The sequence below is a fragment of the Trichomonas vaginalis genome, chromosome IV (assembly GCF_026262505.1).
Source record: "Trichomonas vaginalis G3 chromosome IV, whole genome shotgun sequence".
Classification (NCBI taxonomy): domain Eukaryota; phylum Parabasalia; order Trichomonadida; family Trichomonadidae; genus Trichomonas; species Trichomonas vaginalis.
In genome coordinates, this window is record NC_067206.1 from 18,501,743 (window position 1) to 18,525,142 (window position 23,400).

The following is a 23,400-nucleotide window of genomic DNA, read 5'->3' on the forward strand; positions in this document are numbered from 1 at the left end:
CTGTTGAAGATGCGATTAAAAATAAAGCTGATGTAAATCATATGCATCCTGAGTTAAATCAAGAAATAGTAAACTTAAGGCATGATTTAATAACAGAACATAACGACATAAATTCACTTCAAACTTCATTAGACAGTAAAGCAGACAAGAACCATACACATGAATCCTTCACAACTGTTAGAGCAGACGACATAATACTGAACTTTGACCTTGGTTCAAGTGCACCTTTAGAGAATCCAAGCACTAGCGTAAAAGACACGCTTAACAGTTTAGATAGTAAATGTACGAATATCGAAGGTCATGTCAGAAACTTTGAAACATATGAACTACCAGCCCTTTTAGATAAGAAAGCAGATAAAGAACATACACATGAATTTTTCACTACTATTAGAGCTGATGAGATAATATTGAATTGGGCTATTGCTTCATCAAGCATGCGTGATGAAGATATGTGCACTAACCTAAGAGATATGGTTGTTGATTTAGCCAATAAAACCGACAAAATATATGTAGATGAAGAATTAAATCGTTATGATACAAAAGCAATGAGTTATACAGAAGAAGCAAAGGAATGGGTAGATGAAAATTATGCGAAGAAGTCGGAAATGAATGATGCAGTTAATGGTAAAATAAATGAAAGATTTTCGAACATAGATTCATTAACAGTTAATGACATTCAATTACACCATCAATTACCGGGTCAAAAGAATGTGGAATATAATAATCTTACTAATATTCTTGATGGTTTCGATGAATTTAGAACTAATGCAACAAATGCAATTGCAAGTATGAAGAATGAAATATTACAAGCTATATATCCTGTTGGTTCATTATATACATCAATGAATTCAACAAATCCGGCAAGTGTTTTAGGTTTTAGTACATGGAAGCAGATTGTAGATAAATTCTTATACTGTGCTAATTCATCAAATCAAACGGGTGGTTCAAAGAAAATTTTAGAAGCAAACATTCCACCACATAAGCACACAGGAACTACAAGTGATTCTGGAGACCATCAACATACTATTGATGGTAGATTCTTAAATCAATGGCAAAAAGATTATAACAGCGATAATGTTTATTCTCCAACAGAATATACATCAAAAGTAGTTCAGTACAAAACAACATGGAATGGTAATCATTCACACACTTTCACAACTAATACAACAGGTTCGGGTGCAGATTATATGCCACCATATATTACAGTTTATGCATGGGTTAGAACAGCATGAAATTTGCGAAATTTATTTTTACATAAATGAGTTTAAAAGAAGTTTTCGAATCATCACCGTGGAGGTCATTTAAAAATTCTATGAAGCTGCAAAGAATGCGGGATTTAATGATAGAACAGAAATTAAGAGATTTTATGATGAAAATATAGTTCATCAGGTTAAAGTTAATCCATACGACTACTACCTTCCCATTTATTCTAAAACCCATGATGCATATCAATTTGATACACTCGTTCAGAGTAAGAAAGGAAGAAAGCCACCATTTTTGATTTTCATTAATGTTAATACTAGAAAAGCTTTTGCGTATATAATGAAAAATAAAGGAACAAAAGAAGTTTTAAGAGTTTTGCAGACGTTTGTGGCAGAACATCATCCCACTTCATTAACTTCAGACCAGGATTCAGCATACCTCAGTAATGAAATTACAGAATTTTTGATTAAACATAACGTTACTCATTACACGACTGAAGACCATAACCATAATATTTTAGGTATCATTAATCGTTTCATTCGAACGCTCAGAGATTTAAATAAAGAAAGAGATTTTACGGAGGAATCAATGAATAAAGTCATTAATGCTTATAATAAATCAACTCATAACAGCACAGGATTTAAACCAAACGAAATGACTTCAAAAGAGGAGGATGAATACATAAAACAAAAACGAATGTTAACGGAGGAAAGAAGAAGTTCATCATTACTGCTAGGAACTAAAGTTAGAATCATTCTTGAACATAAACCACATGAAAAGGTAAGAAATCAGTTAAGTGATGATTATTATATCGTTGATTCCTCACAGGGTAATGGTTATTTAATTAAAGCAGCTGACCATTCGGTCGCATTTTATCCACGATTTCGATTAGTTGAAAGCGAAAATGGAAGATTAGCTAAAACGGTTGATGAAGCGAAAAGAGGTATAGTTAATAAAATTGTGAGTTATGATGAAGACAAAGATGAATACACTGTCATTTATGAAGGAGGTGTGGATGATAAAATTCCTTCTAGAAATTTGAGAGAATCGAACCCTACACATTTATCGGAACTCGAAAGGGATTACTGGAAAGATAAAAATAAGCCAAAATTAATCAAAATTTTTTTATGAACTAAATATATTTTATGTCTGAATTTAATTAGGTAATAAAGTAGCGGATGAAATACAGAAATATATTTTATCGTTAATGTTTTCATAAATGTTTTCGTTTATGTTTTCATAAATGTTGAAAATTTACGTCAAAAATATATTTTAGTTGAAAAGGGTAGATATAACCCAATATCTACCCTCATTTCTACCCCATTAATTTTCATGAATTTTATATATTAATGTTTTCGTTAAGCCGCTTTGCGCCGTCAGTCAGTCAGTCAGTCAGTAAGTTAGTCAATGAAATTTACGCCAAAAATAATTTTAGTTGAAAAGGGTAGATCTAACACGATATCTACGAGATGGATAAAATGCACACATTTGCACACATTTTGACACTTTTTCTGACAAGCATCATTCAAATTTGAAGAAAAACCTCTAAATTTCATTCAAATTTCTGTCAAAATGTGTGCAAAATTGAAATAGGCACACATTTTGACATACGATTATTTATATACGTTATTTTAATGGTTTCAGAGAAATCTTCGTTACACATTATTGAAGATTACTCAATATTTAAGTGAATGACTCACTACCACCTGTTTAGAAAAATGGTAGCATAAAATCCAAATGTCACATATATTATTTCTTATTTCATACAAATAAACTTACAATTATAACCTCAACTTGTTTGCAAAGCAGAAACTCAATATAAGCAATCGATCAGTAGTGTATTTAAAAGTCGAATTTAAATTTAAAAATTTATAATCTTATTTCGGAACCAAATAGTATAAATTTAGGACAAAAAGCTACGTGGTGTTGATAACAACTATTAAAATTCAAATATTACTACCATGAACAATACAATGGCTCATATTGATAATTGATAAACGTGCATATAAATTGCATATATCATCAATGTCATTAAGTAAAATACATGTATATAAATAGATTAGAAATATTTTTCGGTTAGAATTAAAATCTATGTAATAAAAAATAAGTTATAAAAATAAATACCGAATTTTTATTTGTAATATAAACTGCTACAATATGCTAGTGTATACAAATGTATTTGTCGTATTGATTTGAAAGATCTTCAACATGGTTCAGATCTAAATTTGAAACTCGTAAAATAAAGCGAATCTTTATTTATAATATAAACTGCTACAATATGCTAGTGTGTACAAATGTGTTTGTACAAATGTATAACTCTTTGTCAATTGTTATGGCACCTTATAACTTAAAAATCATTTTCATTAACAAATATAAAAAGTGACAATTAATATTTTCATTAAATGCATATTTAATTATCAAAACAATGTCGATTTAGCTTGAATGTTCATTATAAATGTGTAAGTTTAGGAAAACAAAAAATAATTAATTCTCGCAAAGAAACTTATTTTAAAAGAACCTAAACAAAAGTTCATATAATAATAAATCTAAAAATAGATATTAATTTAAACGAAGATAATGAGAGAATGGGAATGTTGTAAAACAATGAGACTTAATGATCAAATAATTAAAATAATAAAATTAATTAAAGGAAAGCTAAAATAGTTTAATGAATTTTTATAGATTGATTACACAATCAATGTTTCTGTGTCAATGTACATCAATCAACATTGTTTCATTGAATTTTGTCTTTCACCAAGAAGATTCAAGAACAAAGTTTTGTAGTTTCAATAGATTGATTACACAATCAATGTTTCTGTGTCAATGTACATCAATCAACATTGTTTCATTGAATTTTGTCTTTCACCAAGAAGATTCAAGAACAAAGTTTTGTAGTTTCAATAGATTGATTACACAATCAATGTTTCTGTGTCAATGTACATCAATCAACATTGTTTCATTGAATTTTGTCTTTCACCAAGAAGATTCAAGAACAAGTTTTCCTCTTTTTCTTTTTTAAATGATTAAAATATTACCTTGCTTCAACTTTACACGTTTTCGTTTACTAAAATTATCTTTTACCTTCACTTATCTTATCATACCCAATTATTCATTTAATTCTATATTTTTCTGACCAAAAATCCTCTCAAATCTCCCTTCTTCTTTCAAAAATTCTATGAGTTTATTCAAATTTCCTTTAAATCTTTGCTAGTCCTTCTATAAGATTCATTCTAAAATTTTTGAAAAAAATTTAAAATTTGCTAAATATATTCTTTATTACTTTGCACTATTTTCCAATTGAAAAATCGTCGATTTTAATCAAATGTAAGATCATCATAATAAAAATTATGAAACTTACCGTGTTTATTAGTAAATTTCAATATGAAGTTGTTATACAAACAGCTGGGACTTTAAATTGAGAAATTGCATAATTCCATCTACAAATTTTGGTCTAGACAATAATCATTGATAAATTATAATATATGTATTATGTGTATTTACATTGCATATATAACAATTTCAATTTCTATATTAAATTGTTATTTGATATCAGCTATATTTGTTCAGGTAAAATGAAGTGTAAAAATATAACTCATGAATTACATATATATATATATTATTTATTATTAAAATCAAATTCAGATTTATAAATTAAGGTTATTCATTTTTGATATGGTTATCACGCTCAAATATGTTGACAAAGAGTTATACATTTGTACAAACACATTTGTACACACTAGCATATTGTAGCAGTTTATATTATAAATAAAGATTCGCTTTATTTTACGAGTTTCAAATTTAGATCTGAACCATGTTGAAGATCTTTCAAATCAATACGACAAATACATTTGTACACACTAGCATATTGTAGCAGTTTATATTATAAATAAAGATTCGCTTTATTTTACGAGTTTCAAATTTAGATCTGAACCATGTTGAAGATCTTTCAAATCAATACGACAAATACATTTGTATACACTAGCATATTGTAGCAGTTTATATTACAAATAAAAATTCGGTATTTATTTTTATAACTTATTTTTTATTACATAGATTTTAATTCTAACCGAAAAATATTTCTAATCTATTTATATACATGTATTTTACTTAATGACATTGATGATATATGCAATTTATATGCACGTTTATCAATTATCAATATGAGCCATTGTATTGTTCATGGTAGTAATATTTGAATTTTAATAGTTGTTATCAACAGTAGCTTTTTGTCCTAAATTTATACTATTTGGTTCCGAAATAAGATTATAAATTTTTAAATTTAAATTCGACTTTTAAATACACTACTGATCGATTGCTTATATTGAGTTTCTGCTTTGCAAACAAGTTGAGGTTATAATTGTAAGTTTATTTGTATGAAATAAGAAATAATATATGTGACATTTGGATTTTATGCTACCATTTTTCTAAACAGGTGGTAGTGAGTCATTCACTTAAATATTGAGTAATCTTCAATAATGTGTAACGAAGATTTCTCTGAAACCATTAAAATAACGTATATAAATAATCGTATGTCAAAATGTGTGCCTATTTCAATTTTGCACACATTTTGACAGAAATTTGAATGAAATTTAGAGGTTTTTCTTCAAATTTGAATGATGCTTGTCAGAAAAAGTGTCAAAATGTGTGCAAATGTGTGCTATGTTTTTTTCTCGATATCTACCCTCATTTCTACCCTAACCGCTTTGCGGCTCTGATTGCTTTAGCTTTCTCATGAATTTTCCCGAAATAAAAAATAAAGTTAGTTTTATTTTATTTTTAACTTTTTATATAAATATAAATACATGTCATTTAAAGCACAAACGTTCACGAATAAATCTAATGGTGAAACATTCACAAAAGGAACTTACAATGGTATAGAAGTCTTACGTAGAGATAAGGATGGATACATTAATGCAACAAAGATGGCAAGAGAAGCTGGAAAGTTAAATCATCTCAACAGATTCCTCAAAAGTATTAAGATGGAGGTAATATTTGAGTTTTGGATGAACGAATACGGTGGAGCTGAAAGTGGCTCGACCGCAAAACAAGCATTTTATGAGCTTACAAAGGGTGTTATGAATGAATTCAAAGGTATTTACATACATCCTGACCTCGTTCATTTTGTTGCTGAATGGTGCTCGGTTGAGTATGCATGTTATGTTAAAGATATTATGGATTCAATAGATAATAAAGCTCATGAAATTTTAGAAGATGAAAAACTGGAAGACACAACAGAAAATGCAGAAATTTTATTTGAAGAAGAAGTTAGACAAATTACTGAACCGCAGAAAGAGTATGAACTAGACCAGTTGGAACAAGCTGATTTAATAAGAGATTATAAAGAATATGAACTCGCTAAGATTGCAATGGAAGCAGCAGAAAAGAAGTTAAAGGTATGGGGGTCGTTATGTACAAAAATATTATGAGTAAAAGAAAATAAAATTTTATTTTTAATTTTTCCCGAAATAAAAAATAAAGTTAGTTTTTATTTTATTTTTATTTTTTTATTTTTATATAAATATGATTACAAAAATCGAAACATCAGCACTTTCGACAGCATGCACGGCACCAAATTCATTAGTACTGAATCCTACACGTCAATGATAGTAGAAATGAAAAACTTCATTCCTTCTTCATTTACTTTTGAAACAGAAATACAAAAAATTAAGCAGGAACTTTTAACAAGTAATTTAGACTGTAGCGCGAAAGATGAAACAAATGGAGAGGAACTATATGAAATGCAAGATATCATAGACCATTTACCTAAATTACCGGAAGTTCAGCAACAGAAACTGACTGTTCCTGAATTCGATGAAATTTTAGTTAAAGTTACTGATTCAGCAGAAATTAAGAAATTCATTCGTAAGGTAAATTCTGAATTCTTAGGTTTTCATTGTAACCACAAAGTTATGGATAAAGACTGCGACATGGTTTATAAAAACATTTCAGATATTTATAAATCTGAGGAATTTAAGACATACGATAGTTTTGTTTCATTAGCTGCTCAATGTGTATGGGAAATTAGAGATAAAGACAGAAGAGGTAAAGTATGGCATGAACAGATAAAACCAACTGCTTCAGCTTTAAAGAAAGCCATTGATGCTTTAGTTATTTTAGCAGGTAAGGTTTCAGAATATAACGCAAAAATGAATCCTCAGTGTTCGAAATGTAAAGCAGCAATTAGGAAATATAACTATTCAGTAAAAGAGATAGAAAGAATGAGAAACGATTACGCAGACTTAAAGAAAGCAGCAGAGAAGCCGGTAGAAGATAAAATGAACATGTTAGAATTTCTGAATAAAAACTATCCCACAGCCGATGATTTCCTTTTATCTGATGTCAAGAAGAAGTATAAAGAAACTTTCGGTATCGTTAAAACTTTTGATATATTAACTGAAGAAATAGAAGCTAGAAAAATATTTAAAATTTCACGAATTCATAACGTATATCACGTTAAACGTTTGTAAAATTAATGGGGTAGAAATGAGGGTAGATATCGGGTTAGATCTAACCTTTTCAACTAAAATATATTTTTGCTTTAATTAAATGTTTTCCGGGAACGTCGATGAAAATCATATGGACAAATTATATGAAAAAATTAATAATGATTACTCCTCATTAACCAGGGAAATGACGGATTCTATAGTTCGTAAATTCGATGAAATACAGGATATGTGGTTCGACAGATTCGGCATGAACGATAAGGAAAAGAGAAAGAACGATAACAATTTACTTACTAAAAGAATCCTAAAATCTAAAATAGGTGAAGCTTCAACATTTAACACAGTACATAACTTTTACACCACTGTTTATATTTTCAATAATTTATTTAACGATGAACGAGAAAGAAAAAGTATGTTTAACGGAAGAAATGAATATGATTTTATCCTTTGTGCTGTTCGGGATGTTGACATGAAACTAAAGAAAATATTCTTATTACAAAATGACACAGTTGAAGATGAAGTCAATGAGTTTTTAAATCGTGATTTAAATGAAATTGATGAAGTTATGACCGAATGTTATAAAAAGTTCAAGGGGTAGAAATGAGGGTAGATATCGGGTTATATCTAACCTTCTCAACTAAAATATATTTTTGGTGTAAATTTTACTGACTGACTAACTGACTGACCGTAACTAATTATTTACAAAAATAAATTTTCTTATAAATCCTCAGAATCATTTTCCTCAGGGTCACTTTCCTCAACTATGGGCTCCGCGTTGCGGCTTTCCATACCTTCTTCATCAAATTCAATCGTTGCTTCCTCAATTACTGGTAGGATTTTATGGAGTGTATCTTTATTCGTTATCATCTTCAGAGATGAAGGATAATATTTAACGACATTTTCTCCTTTCTTGAATTCTTTCTGCTGCGTTAAATCTAAAACAATGCTGAAAAATTCAACGTTAGAGTTCTTCATAATCGTATAATGAGAATCTTTAATATTTACATATATTCCTTTCTGTTTAAGTAATACTGCTATTTCATGTGGTGTGTAACGTTTTCTGTCAATAATGATAGCATATGGTTTAACAAACGATGTATATAATCCTTTCACAGACTTTTTATTGAATATCACGTTCACATTTATCGCGTTACTGAACTCATTTTTGACAGCAGTAGCGAGAGCATTGTATGAATAGAACTTGTACTCAGACATTATTTTATTAAAATTAAAAATATAAATTATTTTAAAAAATTAACTTAAAAAAATAAATTATATTTTTTACGGAAAATATTTTTTTATTTTCCATAAAAGATGTATAAAAAGCTATCTAGATTAGACCATGAAGAAATTAAGAAGTTATTGAAGAATGCTGACATTGAAGTTAGCAAAAGATATGCGACTAACAAATCTTCATTAGCTAAATACCTCAATGATTACAGAGGTGAAATCAGTTACGAGAAAATTAATGATTACATTAATAACAAAACATTTCCTTTAAATGATGTTCAGGTTAATTTATATCATAAACAAGCGGTACCGAAGGAAGTTAGGCAGGAAATTCATGATATGATGAATGTTGATGTAGGAAGGACAAGGACAGCAGTACCGAAGGAAGTAAGAAAAGAAATGTATGATATAACTAATGTTGATGTAGGAAAGACACGTAAGGCGGTACCAAAAGAAGTAAGGCAGGAAATGCACGATATAACTAATGTTAATGTAGGTGAAACGAGAAAGAAGAAAAGCGATGAAGAAAAGAAAAATATAGCTGTAAAATATGCAAAAGCAATTGCACAATTACGCAAAGCAAACGAAGTAATTAAATCTATAGATGATAAAGCTCTTGATGGTGAGAAATGGTTAAAGAAGGATGAAAATAATAAACGCAAAAATGTTAAAGCAGGAAATAGAATCATAGATTTTAACATTAAAGAACTCAATGAAGATAACAGAAAGTATTTACATGAACGTTTCGGAAAAATGTTTATTAGGCTTCTGCAGAAGATAAAAGTGAATTCGCAGCAAAAATGGATGATTTGTTATAAACTCGATGGTAAATTTACTAATTCAACATTGAACATCGAGAACATCGGAGCTTTACTTCATCAGTTAAAGCAAGGAAACTTTATAACAGAGATTGAAGCAAACGCAGCTGGAATAATTGAAAAACATTATGATTTCTTTATGACAAATATTAAGAACCTCGAAGAAATTAAAATGTATGATTTAACTGAATATGAAGGATTAACGATGAGTGATATTAAGAAAGGTAAGCCACAGAAGAGAGAAAAAAGAGATGAAAGCAAATTAACAGCACGTCAGCAAAGATTATTAAACAGGCTTAAAGAAATAGGTGATAAACAGGATATAGATGATTTTTGGAATGAAATTCTTGATGAAAAGAGAACGAATAAAAAGAGAAGCGGTGAGTTTTGGAAATATATTTGCAGATTACCTATAAATCTTGAACGTTATCAAATTTTCAATGAACTTAACAAAATAACTGCAAAATTGATGACAGAAGATAACTGCTTCGTTTATGCTTGCATTCAGGCTGGAGTTGATGAGCAGACGGTAGACCACATGCGTGAAGTCATTAGAGTTAGAGATTTTCCACAAAGTAAGATTCAGAAAATTTCTAACGCAACAGGCATAGCATTTAATGTTACCATTGGTTATTTCGATCATTCAAAAGATAACAAGACAGTTCATTATACACCATCAAAGCCGCAAAGCGGCGAGACCGAAGGTCACACAGAAATAAAGAAAACAATCGATTTATTACTCGTTGAAGACCATTACATGTTAAATGAAAGATTACCCATGACAACATATTTTATCAAAAATTATAACGAAATTCTCAAATCATTAGGCGGCTGGAATATCCAGCGTCAAATGAAAATATATAAGAGAAGAGAAAATAAATTTGTCATTGATTCTTCACGAACAACTGCTTTATGGGAAATTTTGAAAACATTAAGAGAGTGCAATTACTTTGAACCTTTATCTTATGGAGAACTTTTCACTTATACAACAGATTTATATAAACAAAAACTTGCACCGTTTAAAGATTTAAATTATACTCCCAACTACTGTGTTCAGTTAAAGAAAAAGTCCGAAAGCAAGATAGCTCAGAATCAAAACAAAATTCATTTATGAACACGTTTTCTTCGCTGACTTTGAATGCAGCACTGATGGAGTTCATAAAGCTTTAACATTTGTTATGACAGTGAAGATGGAGAGAGTGAAAGCATTTGGGGTCAAAATTGTGCAACAGAATTTTTAGAAAGAATTCCAGATAGAGTTTAGTATATTTTCATAACCTCAGTTATGATATCAATTTCATTTTAAGGCATTTAACAGAAATTAAAGGAACACCATTATTAAGAGTTCTAGAACAATGCAGATAACGGGAATATATAAAGGTAAAGCAATCATTATAAAAGATTCTTACACTGTTATAGTACAAAACTTAAGAATTTCCGAAATGTTTCATTTACAAACAGGTCCTAAGGAAGTATTCCATACAAATACTATTCAAGTTCTTTATTAGCTAATGATAACAGAACTGGTGTCATTTCTGAAGCATGTAAGTTTGTCCAGGATGTTGAAACGTTCATGAAAAACATAGATTTAATCGAAAACTGCAGAATAGATGAAAACCATTTCGATTTAGAAAAATATAGCTCATTTTACTGTAAACAGGACGTAAGGATTTTAAGAGAAGGTTTCGTTAAGTTCAGAAATGATATATTAAAAGAATTTGATTTAAACGTTTATGATTACGTTAGCATTTGTTCAATTGCTAATAAATTATTTGAGAACAGAGTATACTTCCCTAATGGAAATTTATATGACCTATCAAATAAACCTTGTGAGTTTATTTCACGCTGTATTCAAGGTGGAAGATGTATGTTAGCTGATAATAAGAAACAAAAGAGCGAAAAGAAACTCATTGCTGACTTCGATGCTGTCTCACTATATCCATCCGCTATCGCGAGACTTTATACTTTAGAAGGAATTCCGAAAGTTTTGAAGCCAGAAATATTAAACAGTGAATATTTGTTAAAACATTTATTCAAAGATGACCAGGGCGAGCCTGAAGGTGATAAATTCATTTCAGGATTCTTTGTTTTAATAAAAATAACTGATATCAAGATTAAAAGACATTTTCCACTTATAACAGTCGATCCAGAATTAAACCCGGAGCTAAAGGCGAAAAGCACCAAGGACAAAGCCAAGGACAAAGCCACTGTTCCAAGAAGTTCAAACACATGCTGTTTAATGTATGTGGACCACATCACTTTACAAGATTTAATAAAATATCAGGGCATCAGTTGCAAAGTATTACAGGGTTACTACTACGATGAAAAGAGAGATTTTAGAATAAGAGATGAAGTAAAGAAATTGTTTGAATTGAGATTAAAGTATAAGAAGGAAGAAAACCCGCTACAAGAAAATATTAAATTAATTTTGAACAGTATTTATGGGAAAACTATTTTGTCCCCGATAGAGTCGAAAATTAAAATCATTGATGATAAAGATGCTGTTAGGTATGCCATCAGAAATTATAATCATATTATTAAGTTCGAAGGTTTAGATGGTTCGGATAAAACTATTTTCAAACTAACTAAAAGCATTTGCAGACACTTTAACTTTTGCCCCTTAGGTGTTAATATCTTATCTATGTCGAAACGTATCATGAATGAAGTATTTTGCACGATTGAAGACTTAGGATTAAAAGCATTTTATCAGGATACAGATTCGATGCACATTTACAATGAAGACATACCAAAACTCGCTGCAGAGTTTAAGAAGAGATATGGTCGCGAACTTATTGGAAAGAATTTAGGTCAGTTCCATTCCGACTTTGCAGAAATCACAAAAGGTAAACAAAGTTTAGCTTATAAGTCGATATTTTGTGGAAAGAAGACTTACATTGACTTACTCACTAATGATTTAAATGAAGTTGCATTTCACTGCAGAATGAAAGGCGTAAAACAAGATGTTATAGCTTTAACAGCAAATGAAATGTTTCCTGAAGCAGTTAAATGCGTTTATGATGAAGATAAAGGATTAATGATTCCTTAGGGAAAATAGGATAAAGATAGTGAGTTTTCAGTTATGAAATTATATGAAGCCCTTCATAGTAGTCAGGAAATTGCATTTGATTTATGCAAATCATCAGCCCGTGTTTTGAAGAGAAGTTTAACTTTTCAATAACGACTAAAAATACTTTCATAAGAAAGTTAAAGTTCTGAAGTCATTTATGATATAATATATTTTTTCGTTCAAGACAAAAATAATTTTCATATTAAATTATGTAAGCGTTTGAATTTACTATATGTAATGCACGTTCTTTTATTACATCATAAACGTTAACATATAATGAACCATTTATGTTTTCATTAATGTATAGTTCTTTATACTGACGACCGTTATAATAATAAAACAAATCTGCATCGATGTCGTAAACTAAATCCTCAAATTCATGATTTCCGTAATGTGAAACAGTAATTGAATTTTCACTGATTTCATCAACGAAATTATATTCTACTCCATTTGCTTTACTTCTATTTCTATTATTTGTAGAACTTGAACACCAATGTAAATTATCAATCTTATTATTATTTCTTACTTTATCGTAATGGTCAACTTCCCCAAAACTATCAGGATTATCAATCCACTGAATAGCTATTAATCTATGTTTAAGATATTTTTTACCGTTAAGGGTTAATCTTATATATCCATTCTTTTCTTCATACACACTGACAGTCTTTCCGTTTTTCTTCCTTCTTATTTGATATGGATATTCAGTGTTTATTTCATAATCTTCATCAGCTACTAATGTTTCCCAGTTATTTTCCATCGTTTTATAAAAATAAAAAAATCAGAAAATTAAAAATTAACTACATTTATTTTTTTACTCTTCACCTCCATCAGCAGCTAAATTATAATCATCAATTCTAACAGCAGGAATGCCAGCTGGTCTGACTTGAATAGCGAAACAAGCATTTCTAAGAAATCCTAATAAAGGTTTGACAGTGTATTTTTCGCTTATATTTGTTTAAGTTTTTAAGAAAATTCATGATGAAAAAAGTGTAAAAATTAATAAAATTAAGTTTTTAGTCGAAGTTTTTAATGAAATATGTGGTCAATGTCATACTTTTCACTCCAGATTTGGCTGGAAATTATTCTCTGAAAGTCTTCCAAAATGATTCCGGCACTGGTTTCATTTCCGTATTTTCTTGAGTGTTGCCAGGTGTGGATCAACTTCGTGAAGCAATTTCTTAAAAGGACTTCATCTGGTGTTTCGAATTGCATCGTTTGTTCATCTGGGTAGAGTTCACGAACAATCTTTCTCTATTTCCAATATGAGACTTTCTGCTGATGGTTTTCGTAATATTTGAGCTCTGCGATGATCTTTTGTCCTTTATCAGAGATCCAAAAGTCAAACTTCTTGCTTCCTATGTCTGTGTGAGCCTTTGCTTCTTCGAGTTCCTTCATGATCTTCTTGATTTCACTGTCTCTGGCACAAAGTTCTGATCTGAGCATTTGAGCTTCTTTCTTTGCCTCTGCAAGTTCTTCTTGTTTAAGTCTCCTTTCTTCTTCCTCTACTTTCTTGAATGCTTCCTGATTTCTTCTTCTCATAGAGTTCAATGTTTTCTCTTTGTGTTTCCTTTATATGTGTCTGGCTTCTCTCCAATTGGTCAGTAACTTTTCTTAGATTTGATCTTGCCTTTTCTAATTGCTTTTGTACATCATCTTCACCTGGTGTAGTATTTCCTTGTATCATTGGTGTTTCCAGATTCTGATCATGATCTTGTTCATTGCAATACATGAAAAAGGGTCCCAGTTCATTTTTGACACTTTACATATTGTAAAGTTTTTGTATCAATAAATATGAAATATAATAAATATCATCTGAATTTATATATACAAAATATTTCAAAAAAATGTTGAAATTGTATCGAATTTTGTACATTATGAAAATTAATAAGACAAGTTATGAAATTTCCCATTCAAATTTCTGAAGGTAAACTATTTCAAAATTCAAATTGAGAAATTTACATTAAAATGGATGAAATCGAAAATATCTTAGAAAATCCAAGAGATATTTATCTATTTCAACTTCCTGGTATCCAAGAAGATCAAATTCTTCACGTAATAAGGAAGAAATATAATCAAAAAAATTCTATTCAGTCAATTGCAAAAGAATTACATATTCGCAAAACCAGATTAAAATCCATTTTTACAGTTCTTAAATTACCACTGAAACCACATGGTAGACCAAAAAAACCTCAAAATCCAGAAATTATTGAAAAAATTGTCACGACAAAAACATGTTTTGATGTCGGATACAAACATATCAAAGATTCATATTTTATCGATGATAAAAATGTTACTTATCATGATGTATATAAAAATTTTCAAGATCAATATTTATTTACTTTTCATCGAAAGCAAAAAGAAAGACACGATAATGAGTATGTCGCACAGTATATAAATCAGATGTGGCACACCGATCTCAAATACGTTAAAAATTACGAAGGAAATTTTTTATATTTAATTGCGTTTATTGATGATCGTAGCCGTTTTATTATCGACTACGATATTTTACCCACAAAAGAAATGAAGCACACAGCCCATTCATTTCGTCACGCATTATCCAAAGCTCCCACAATTCCGCATACCATTGTCACTGACAATGGCACCAAATTCGTCGGGAAGGACTTTGAACAAGTCTGCCAAGACTTCCAGATCCAACATAACACCACTCCTCCTTATACACTGGAGGAGAATGGTAAGATCGAAAGAAGTTGGCAGACTTTGTTCAAAACCAACCCCGGCGTTCAGTAATTACAGAATACAATACTGTTTGGAAACACTCGGCCCTAGAAAAAAAATTTGGTGAGAAATTAACTCCTCAACAAGCTTGGGATCGAGAACCAAAGTGGACTAAGGATCTCGATCCTAACCCTAATACAATCATCGAAAAAAGATCATGAAATCTCGAAAAAAATTGATAATTTATCATTTGACTAAACATTTAATTTTTTATTAATTTTCATATTTTTTATATACTTTTTATTAGTATAGTATATGTGAGAGCTCATGTGCTGAAATTAGATAATTATTAGAATAATTTTGGCAAATTATATGTTTTGAGCAGAAATTATTAGCTGTCAAGCTTTTTCTAAGGGAAAAAATAGGATAGGAAACATATGGATTTGAAAATCACGACTTTGGTTTGTGAATAACTTAAATTTTTAGGTCCATTATCTCGAAATCCAAAAAGTATTGAAGCACCGGGGTAAGAGGAAATATTTAGATATAGAGGGAACTTCGATTCTAAATATAAACGAATGTAAATTGGTTTTGATTGGAAAGATAAAATGAGAACTTATAGAATGATATGTAGGAACTGATTGTTTGGAATGCATCTATATTGTATTGGCAGGCCAGTGGTCAAAGAATAAGTAGGAAAATGTCTAAAAATTGCTCGCAATGTGAACAATTGCGAGCAATTTTAGCCATTTTGGCTGGGAATTGGAGGGTGTGAGTAGTATTGTACGTAATAGTATCTCACACCCTCCAATTCTTCCTATGGAGTCGAGAAAATTTTGGTGAAATTCGACGACATTTCACCAAAATTTCTCGACGCCATATAGAGAATTAGAGTCTGCGAGGTACTGATTCTATCTATGTACCTCGCAGACCCTAGTGCTACGCCAAAATTCCATATCAAAATCTGACACATAAACTTTATTTTATCATGTAAACTTGTCACTTTTGTCAAAAGTGAAGTGGACCCTTTTCCATGCAAAACACATGATCTTGTTCATCTTGTTCTTCTTCCTTTTTCCACCATTGCTCTTGCTCATTTCTCCTCTGTTCTTCCTCTTTCTCGCGCTGTTCCTGCTCTTTCATCTTCTGTAAGGCTGCCAACATCTTCGCGTGTGCCATTAAAGAACTGAAAAAAAATGATGATTATTTTCTTTTCAAAAAATTCCTTAAGAAACAAAAATAAATAATTTAATTTATTAAACATTATCTGCTGGTGAAGCAATTTAGCCGGAGGAGTGTGGTAGAATTTACGAAAAAAGTGACACTAGAAAAGTGACACCTAACCTTAAATTTCCAAACACTATTTTTTGATTGTATTTTGTTATTTATATATTTATATATATAAATATATTTATCTATGTATATTTATATATGTATATTTATATATGTATATTTATATATGTATATTTATATATGTATATTTATATATGTACATTTATATATGTATATTTATATATGTATATTTATATATGTATATTTATATATGTATATTTATATATGTATATTTATATATGTATATTTATATATGTATATTTATATATGTATATTTATATATGTATATTTATATATGTATATTTATATATGTATATATGTATATATTTATATATGTATATATTTATATATATATATTTATATATGTATATATTTATATATGTATATATTTATATATGTATATATTTATATATGTATATATTTATATATGTATATATGTATATATTAATATATGTATATATGTATATATTTATATATGTATATATTTATATATGCATATATTTATATATGTATATATGTATATATGTATATATTTATATATATATATATTTATATATGTATATATTTATATATGTATATATTTATATATGTATATATTTATATATGTATATATGTATATATTTATATATGTATATATTTATATATGTATATATGTATATATGTATATATTATATATATATATATTTATATATGTATATATTTATATATGTATATATTTATATATGTATATATTTATATATGTATATATTTATATATGTATATATGTATGTATTTATATATGTATTTATATATGTATATTTATTTAAAAAAATTAAAAATAATATAATTAAAATTTATTTATATTTTAAATTTCATACTGATCTTCGATTCCAATTTGTGAATTGATATCATTAACAATTGAATTCCAATTATCAATAACTTCGTATAATGAATTTTCACTGCAGATTTTATCAATATACTCCAGTACTTCTGTCATTAAATCACCTTCAACGCCATGACTGGACCAAAAGATGATTGCATTCTGTCTTATACTTGTCATTGTTTCAAATGAAGTAACCAATGTATTCAACTCTTTCAATAAAGGTAAAAGATACATCTCTCTTTTTTTCAATAAGTTTGAAAGATGTTGTATTTTTGATTGTATTTCTGTCATTTGTTTATCATAATTTGATATTTCGGGAATTTCACAATTTCTTGGTGGAAGGACAATTTGATGTAAATTAAATCTTGTTGAATGCGGAGAAAGTAATTTTCTTTGACTCGATTTAATAAAAGAAAAAAAACTTGTCAATTGCTAAATTTTTCACATTTCCAAATTCATAGTATTTAAAATTTTTGAACAAACACTCTGATATATTATTAACAAGAGTCAATGAATCTTCCTTGAATGCAGAAATCCATTGTTCCTTATGTTAGCCCATTGTCTTTGGAAATAGTTATTGAAATCATCATAAGGCAAAATCAATTTTATTATTTTTTCATATAACTGATTAGCATTTTCCATATTCATAGGCATTGTGTAGCAGAGGATATTCATATATTTATCCACATCGGCCCTGATATTTTCGTCTGGAATTCTGTATAAGTTCTTACGAAGTGCCCTCATCACATGGAGGGCACACCAAAAGATATTACATTCTTGAAATGTATTATGTATTGAATTAAAGATTTGGAGGGCACAATCTGACATAAAGTTGGATGGAGTTCTTTCAAACCATTCAAAAAACTTGATCAAACATTTTGAGATAGAAGTTTCATTATCTTGTTTTACAATAAAATAACAAAGTGGAATGACATGAGTCTTTTCAAACTTACAAGTAATGATATATAAAACAAGTTTTTCAAATAATATTTTGAAAGTAGAGTCGATATGGTACATCCTAGGCTCTTCATATAACAAATCCTTGATACGACAATCTCCATATACAAAGAGAAAATCAACTGGATTATCTACATCATCGATTTCATGATATAATAAATCTTTGGCTGAAGGAGTGTTTATTTTTTCGCTTTTATATTTGTTAACAACATCAAGAAAGTTTCCATAGTGATTACTGCCTTTCGGCATTTGCAAAATCTTTTCTGTGAGTTCCTTTTGAGTTGCCGAAGAGTATTTTCATCATAAGAAAAGAAAACATAGTTATTAATAAAAGGAATATTGAGAGCTTGATATGAACAAGAAATTGCATCAGCAACTTTACCACCACTAATAAAATACTGTTGAAGATAAGGTCTGAGAAAAATACTCTTTGGTGAATATTTAAAAGACGGTGGTTCACCAACATGATTATGAAAATGATGTCCATTTACAAATCTGTATTGATTAGATTTCATTTCAAAGGTAAAGTTAGCACTACAACTTCCCCATCTACAGTAATGTCTAATAATTGTTACTCCATCTGAATTCAAATGCGAATCTTTCCGATAATTGCAGTTAGCACGCATCTCTGCTTGAACTCCATATTGAAGATAATGAATGAAATCAATATATTGTTTTGTATCAGCAAGGGGTGCAGGAACGGATTGATTCATTTAAAAAATGAAAAAAGTGAGAATTGTAAATAATTAAGGTTAATATTGAATAAATAATACATCAAACTAGTTTTAGAGTTGATAGTAAGAAGCGAAGAACAGTACCAGTAAGATACAGCAGTAGTAGCTGCTTCATGCTGCATTGTGTATTGTTGAATAATTTGAAGTAGTGGTTTTTGAAATCAGCACCCCTATGAGAGCGCTGGCGACCGAAACACCACTAGTAAGATTGTGTATTAGAAACTGCTTCATGCTGTGTTGAGTAAGCTTCGATGCCTTTGTAGGATAGCTTTCTGAGAGCGAAACAAGATAGTGTTGAAAAAAAAGTTTTGAAAATCTGAGAGACTGTGCAAGAGCCAACGACCAAAACTACCAGTAAGATACAGCAGTAGTAGCTGCTTCATGCTGCATTGTGTATTGTTGAATAATTTGAAGTAGTGGTTTTTGAAATCAGCACCCCTATGAGAGCGCTGGCGACCGAAACACCACTAGTAAGATTGTGTATTAGAAACTGCTTCATGCTGTGTTGAGTAAGCTTCGATATCTTTATCAGACCACCTTTAAATTAACCACTCACATTCTCACTGTGGTCCATCTAAAATTTGTAAACTTTATGACATAAAATTATATTATATGCAGGATCCCACCTATTACTTAATCTTTTTGGAATAAATGTTTTATAATATTTATCGATTGATTGTAATTTTTTGTATAAAAAAAGTTTTTTTATTTATATTAAAAATATATTCGGTTAATGATATTATCTTATAATTTGTAAATAAATCTAGTAATAAAATAACTTTAATAGTTGGTGTCACTTTTTCGAAAATTCTGGTTTTTTCTTATTTTCTTTTCAAAAAATTCCTTAAGAAACAAAAATAAATAATTTAATTTATTAAACATTATCTGCTGGTGAAGCAATTTAGCCGGAGTTCCTGTTGCATGGTATTTCAAACCATCTTCTGGACACCAAGTCCAGTAAGTTATCCTTGTAAACCACATCTGAGGTGGTGCAACATCTCGAACAGAACAGTATACATCAGCTTCAGGTTTAGTAAGAATTGGATTTGCTTGCAATCTGATACTAACTTGGTTATTCATTGTTTCTAAACCATCAAAGAAGACACTTCCACCATCCCTCATAACAGGTATGGTACAAATAAATGATGTTTGATCTTTCCATGGCGCAAGCGTTTTCTCTGGAGTACTTCTCTCTCGTGTTAAGCTATCTTCATATTCTTCTGTACATTCATTTGTTTTGCACGTAAACTCGGTTCACTTCACCTCACCTCACTTTTCTCATTTTAAACCAATTTCCTTATATTTACTCTTAAATAATATATGAAAACTATTTTCACTATATAAAATAATTTCTCCAAGTTTACATTTTATTCATTTTTCTATTTAATATATATTCGATAATTGCAGGATAATACTACAATCATGCATAAAAATCCCAAATATTGAAATGCTATAATTCAAATGATTCGTTAAATTATTCTGATTTTCATAAATTTGCTTCTAAAATCATATATTTATATCAAATATTTTCAAAGTCTAAAATCAAAATTCTGAGATTACTATTTAAAAATTGAGAAGATATGTAAATTTGAGAATAATTAATGAAAAGAAGACCTCCAGAACTAGATAGTGATGATGATGTCGAGGACTTGCTTGACGATCGGTTATTGAGAAAGCATCCAGAAATAAGCGAAGAAGATTATATTAATTCGTATAATAATTATATTAAAAATAAAAAATCAAAAGATCAAGCAGCAAAAGAATTACATATAAGTCGAAAGACTTTAGAAGCGGCATGGAGGAAATATCATTTAATACCAAAAACAGAAGGTAGGCCAAAATTACAAGTTAATGATGAATATTTAGATGAAATATTGGCAAAAAAAGCAGAATATGATATCGGCTATAAAAAAATAAAAGAGTCATATGGTGAGAAATATGATGCAACATATTCACAAACGAGATATAAAAATTGCTCACATTTGCTCACATTTTGGCACTTTTTTGTACGTTTGTCAAAAAATTATGAGGAAGATCTCACAAAAATAGTCAAAATGTGAGCAAATTTTGAGAAGTGCTCACATTTTGACATACGATTATTTTCATACGTTTTTTTTGATGAATTCTAATAAAACTTCATTACCACTTTCAGAACGAAGCGTAACTTTTCAGGACGTAACGCTCTATCATGTGTAGTGACATATTATTCAAAAAAACTCAGATTGCTTATCTTATAATAACAATTTCATTAGAAAAAATGCACGATTTCACGCTAAAACTTTGAAGCAATTCTTAAATTCGGATAAAAAACGATATGTATTACACTTTAAACTTCAAAAAATAGTTCAAAATTTAGACTTAGTTTATCTTAACAATATAGCAGATTTTAAGCCGAACAAGTAGGAGTAATAGAAATAGCTCTTGAAAATAATTACAATTAGTAATATGTAAGTCAAAGTTCGAGTATTCTAATAAATAAACGTTCCGGATTTTCTTTACTACAAGAATCAATACTTAATATATAGAAGCAACAGTAAAAACTTATTAGAGATTCAAAAAGAAAGTTGACTAAAGAGAATCTTTTTATATAAGTAATTTTATTTTTTTGAAATACGAGATCGAATAAACATGTATTTTATTTTATTACTATAATAATACGTTTTTACATAGTAAGAAAGTTTAGAGACTGAAATGAAATTAAAAATTGAGAAAAAAATAAAGCTTTTCTATAAAAATTCATATTAATATTTATTTGATTGAGTTAAAGTTATCCAATTTATTTGGTTCAGTTTAAAATTATTTGTATTTAAAATATTTTAGAAATATTTACAATAATATTCATATAATTATCGATTAAATCGTTGCAGAAAGTAAAATGATATAATTTGCTATATTTAGAATTTAAGAAATTTTAAATGGTGAAAAAAATAGAAAAAATATGAAAAAATAGACAAAATATTGGAGACTTCTAATTAAGAATGAAAGACTTGTCATTATTCTGGAATTCATAGCATGAAGATATTGTAAGGTACATTATGTATATATATACATCTTTCCATCAAATAATCTTCAATCTACTTATAAAAAATATTAAAAAAATCATAAAAATGTTTATTATAATAACGATAAAGTTGAATAGAAATCAATTTTACATATTATTGAAATAAATCATCTTCGGCAATTTCAATGTTTTCTATCTTTTCATTTTTTGTTTCTTCTAAATTTATTTGAATGTCATCAAGTATTTGATCACTTGACATATACCTTTCAATTTCAATATCTCTGAAATCAATTCCAGAATGTTTGGACAAATCCTTATATTTTTTCATTATATCCTCAGGAATTAATGATATTTCCAGACCAAAATGCTCTTCAAATAACTGAATCTCTTCATTTATTTTTTTCAATTTAATGAAATACGACTGTTTATGATCACTTGTGTTTTTATCTGCCCGTGCATATCGATGCAAAATCGCTAAATCCACTTTCATTAAAGTGTGTACCGTCTTTAAAATTGTGGGATGTGAATATACAATATTTGTATTTAACACTTTGTTGTACGATTCTACGCCATTATTAGAATAAATATTGTCGAATACTTTGAGCTTGCTGATTGAATTATAGCTTGTGCTCCATGTTTTAATAAAGTATTTTGCAAATTCATTTGTATCTTGAATGCATTTAATTTTATTACAAACCAAATCAAAAACTTCTTCTGGCATGAATGGAGAAGCGCATAATAACTTTAAAAGAATTTTATTGTTAAGATCTTCTGGATCACATTTTTTCTTGAAATTCTTAACTAATGCTGCAATAAAGTGATATATGCATCCAGTCAATATGGTTTGCTCTCCTTTTCTTTTATAAATTGAGCCTTGAAGTGCTTTTTCGAAATCAGTTGTTATAACATCAAATGTTGATAAAGGAATTTTAATATCAGTATCATACTCCATAATACTAAATACTCTTTGATAATCAGTTTCTGTTCTTCCCGTCATGATTATATGTAAAAACGGTAGATACAGTTGAGTTGCTTGGTCAAAAATTAACAAATTTAATAATTGGCCATTCATTATTG

The 23,400-nt window shown here is 28.9% G+C and overlaps 11 protein-coding genes across 11 annotated transcripts, besides 8 other annotated features; 8 read left to right on the top strand and 3 right to left on the bottom strand.

Annotated features, from left to right (window-relative positions):
- Positions 1–13,716: part of a mobile genetic element that runs on past the window's edge.
- On the top strand, positions 42–1,232 carry TVAGG3_0122000 (phage tail repeat-like family; the record flags this gene model as incomplete). Its single annotated transcript, XM_001300819.1, has 1 exon — positions 42–1,232. One exon carries the CDS (start codon positions 42–44, stop codon positions 1,230–1,232), a length of 1,191 nt encoding a protein of 396 aa, XP_001300820.1.
- TVAGG3_0122010 (integrase core domain containing protein family) lies at positions 1,858–2,334 on the top strand (the record flags this gene model as incomplete). The annotated part of the gene is made up of 1 exon (XM_001300818.1): positions 1,858–2,334. The coding sequence occupies one exon, from the start codon at positions 1,858–1,860 to the stop codon at positions 2,332–2,334; it is 477 nt and encodes a 158-aa protein (XP_001300819.1).
- Positions 2,670–4,897: a mobile genetic element.
- Positions 2,684–3,507: a mobile genetic element.
- Positions 2,684–3,507: a terminal%2Cinverted (terminal inverted repeat of MuDRx-1_TV_TvPhantom-3 transposon ID:TVAGG3_0122030).
- Positions 4,898–5,875: a mobile genetic element.
- Positions 4,921–5,875: a terminal%2Cinverted (terminal inverted repeat of MuDRx-1_TV_TvPhantom-3 transposon ID:TVAGG3_0122040).
- Positions 6,006–6,629, top strand: TVAGG3_0122050 (KilA, N-terminal/APSES-type HTH, DNA-binding family; the record flags this gene model as incomplete). The annotated part of the gene is made up of 1 exon (XM_051223595.1): positions 6,006–6,629. The coding sequence occupies one exon, from the start codon at positions 6,006–6,008 to the stop codon at positions 6,627–6,629; it is 624 nt and encodes a 207-aa protein (XP_051108581.1).
- Positions 6,762–7,670, top strand: TVAGG3_0122060 (organellar and viral DNA polymerase type B; the record flags this gene model as incomplete). The annotated part of the gene is made up of 1 exon (XM_001300817.1): positions 6,762–7,670. The coding sequence occupies one exon, from the start codon at positions 6,762–6,764 to the stop codon at positions 7,668–7,670; it is 909 nt and encodes a 302-aa protein (XP_001300818.1).
- TVAGG3_0122070 (uncharacterized protein) lies at positions 8,364–8,861 on the bottom strand (the record flags this gene model as incomplete). The annotated part of the gene is made up of 1 exon (XM_001300816.1): positions 8,364–8,861. The coding sequence occupies one exon, from the start codon at positions 8,859–8,861 to the stop codon at positions 8,364–8,366; it is 498 nt and encodes a 165-aa protein (XP_001300817.1).
- On the top strand, positions 9,219–10,223 carry TVAGG3_0122080 (organellar and viral DNA polymerase type B; the record flags this gene model as incomplete). The annotated part of the gene is made up of 1 exon (XM_051223596.1): positions 9,219–10,223. A coding segment is annotated over one exon (1,005 nt), but the record flags the coding sequence as incomplete, so codon positions are not given.
- Positions 11,562–12,356, top strand: TVAGG3_0122090 (organellar and viral DNA polymerase type B; the record flags this gene model as incomplete). The annotated part of the gene is made up of 1 exon (XM_051223597.1): positions 11,562–12,356. A coding segment is annotated over one exon (795 nt), but the record flags the coding sequence as incomplete, so codon positions are not given.
- Positions 12,417–12,740, top strand: TVAGG3_0122100 (organellar and viral DNA polymerase type B; the record flags this gene model as incomplete). The annotated part of the gene is made up of 1 exon (XM_051223598.1): positions 12,417–12,740. One exon carries the CDS (start codon positions 12,417–12,419, stop codon positions 12,738–12,740), a length of 324 nt encoding a protein of 107 aa, XP_051108584.1.
- Positions 13,717–14,012: 296 nt separating the features above from the next.
- TVAGG3_0122110 (uncharacterized protein) lies at positions 14,013–14,300 on the bottom strand (the record flags this gene model as incomplete). Its single annotated transcript, XM_001297335.1, has 1 exon — positions 14,013–14,300. The coding sequence occupies one exon, from the start codon at positions 14,298–14,300 to the stop codon at positions 14,013–14,015; it is 288 nt and encodes a 95-aa protein (XP_001297336.1).
- A 426-nt stretch (positions 14,301–14,726) lies between these two features.
- Positions 14,727–15,509, top strand: TVAGG3_0122120 (transposition; the record flags this gene model as incomplete). The annotated part of the gene is made up of 1 exon (XM_051223599.1): positions 14,727–15,509. One exon carries the CDS (start codon positions 14,727–14,729, stop codon positions 15,507–15,509), a length of 783 nt encoding a protein of 260 aa, XP_051108585.1.
- Positions 15,510–17,613: 2,104 nt separating this feature from the next.
- On the bottom strand, positions 17,614–17,827 carry TVAGG3_0122130 (uncharacterized protein; the record flags this gene model as incomplete). The annotated part of the gene is made up of 1 exon (XM_001297336.2): positions 17,614–17,808. One exon carries the CDS (start codon positions 17,806–17,808, stop codon positions 17,614–17,616), a length of 195 nt encoding a protein of 64 aa, XP_001297337.2.
- A 471-nt stretch (positions 17,828–18,298) lies between these two features.
- Positions 18,299–18,420: a mobile genetic element.
- A 2,862-nt stretch (positions 18,421–21,282) lies between these two features.
- Positions 21,283–23,400: part of a mobile genetic element that runs on past the window's edge.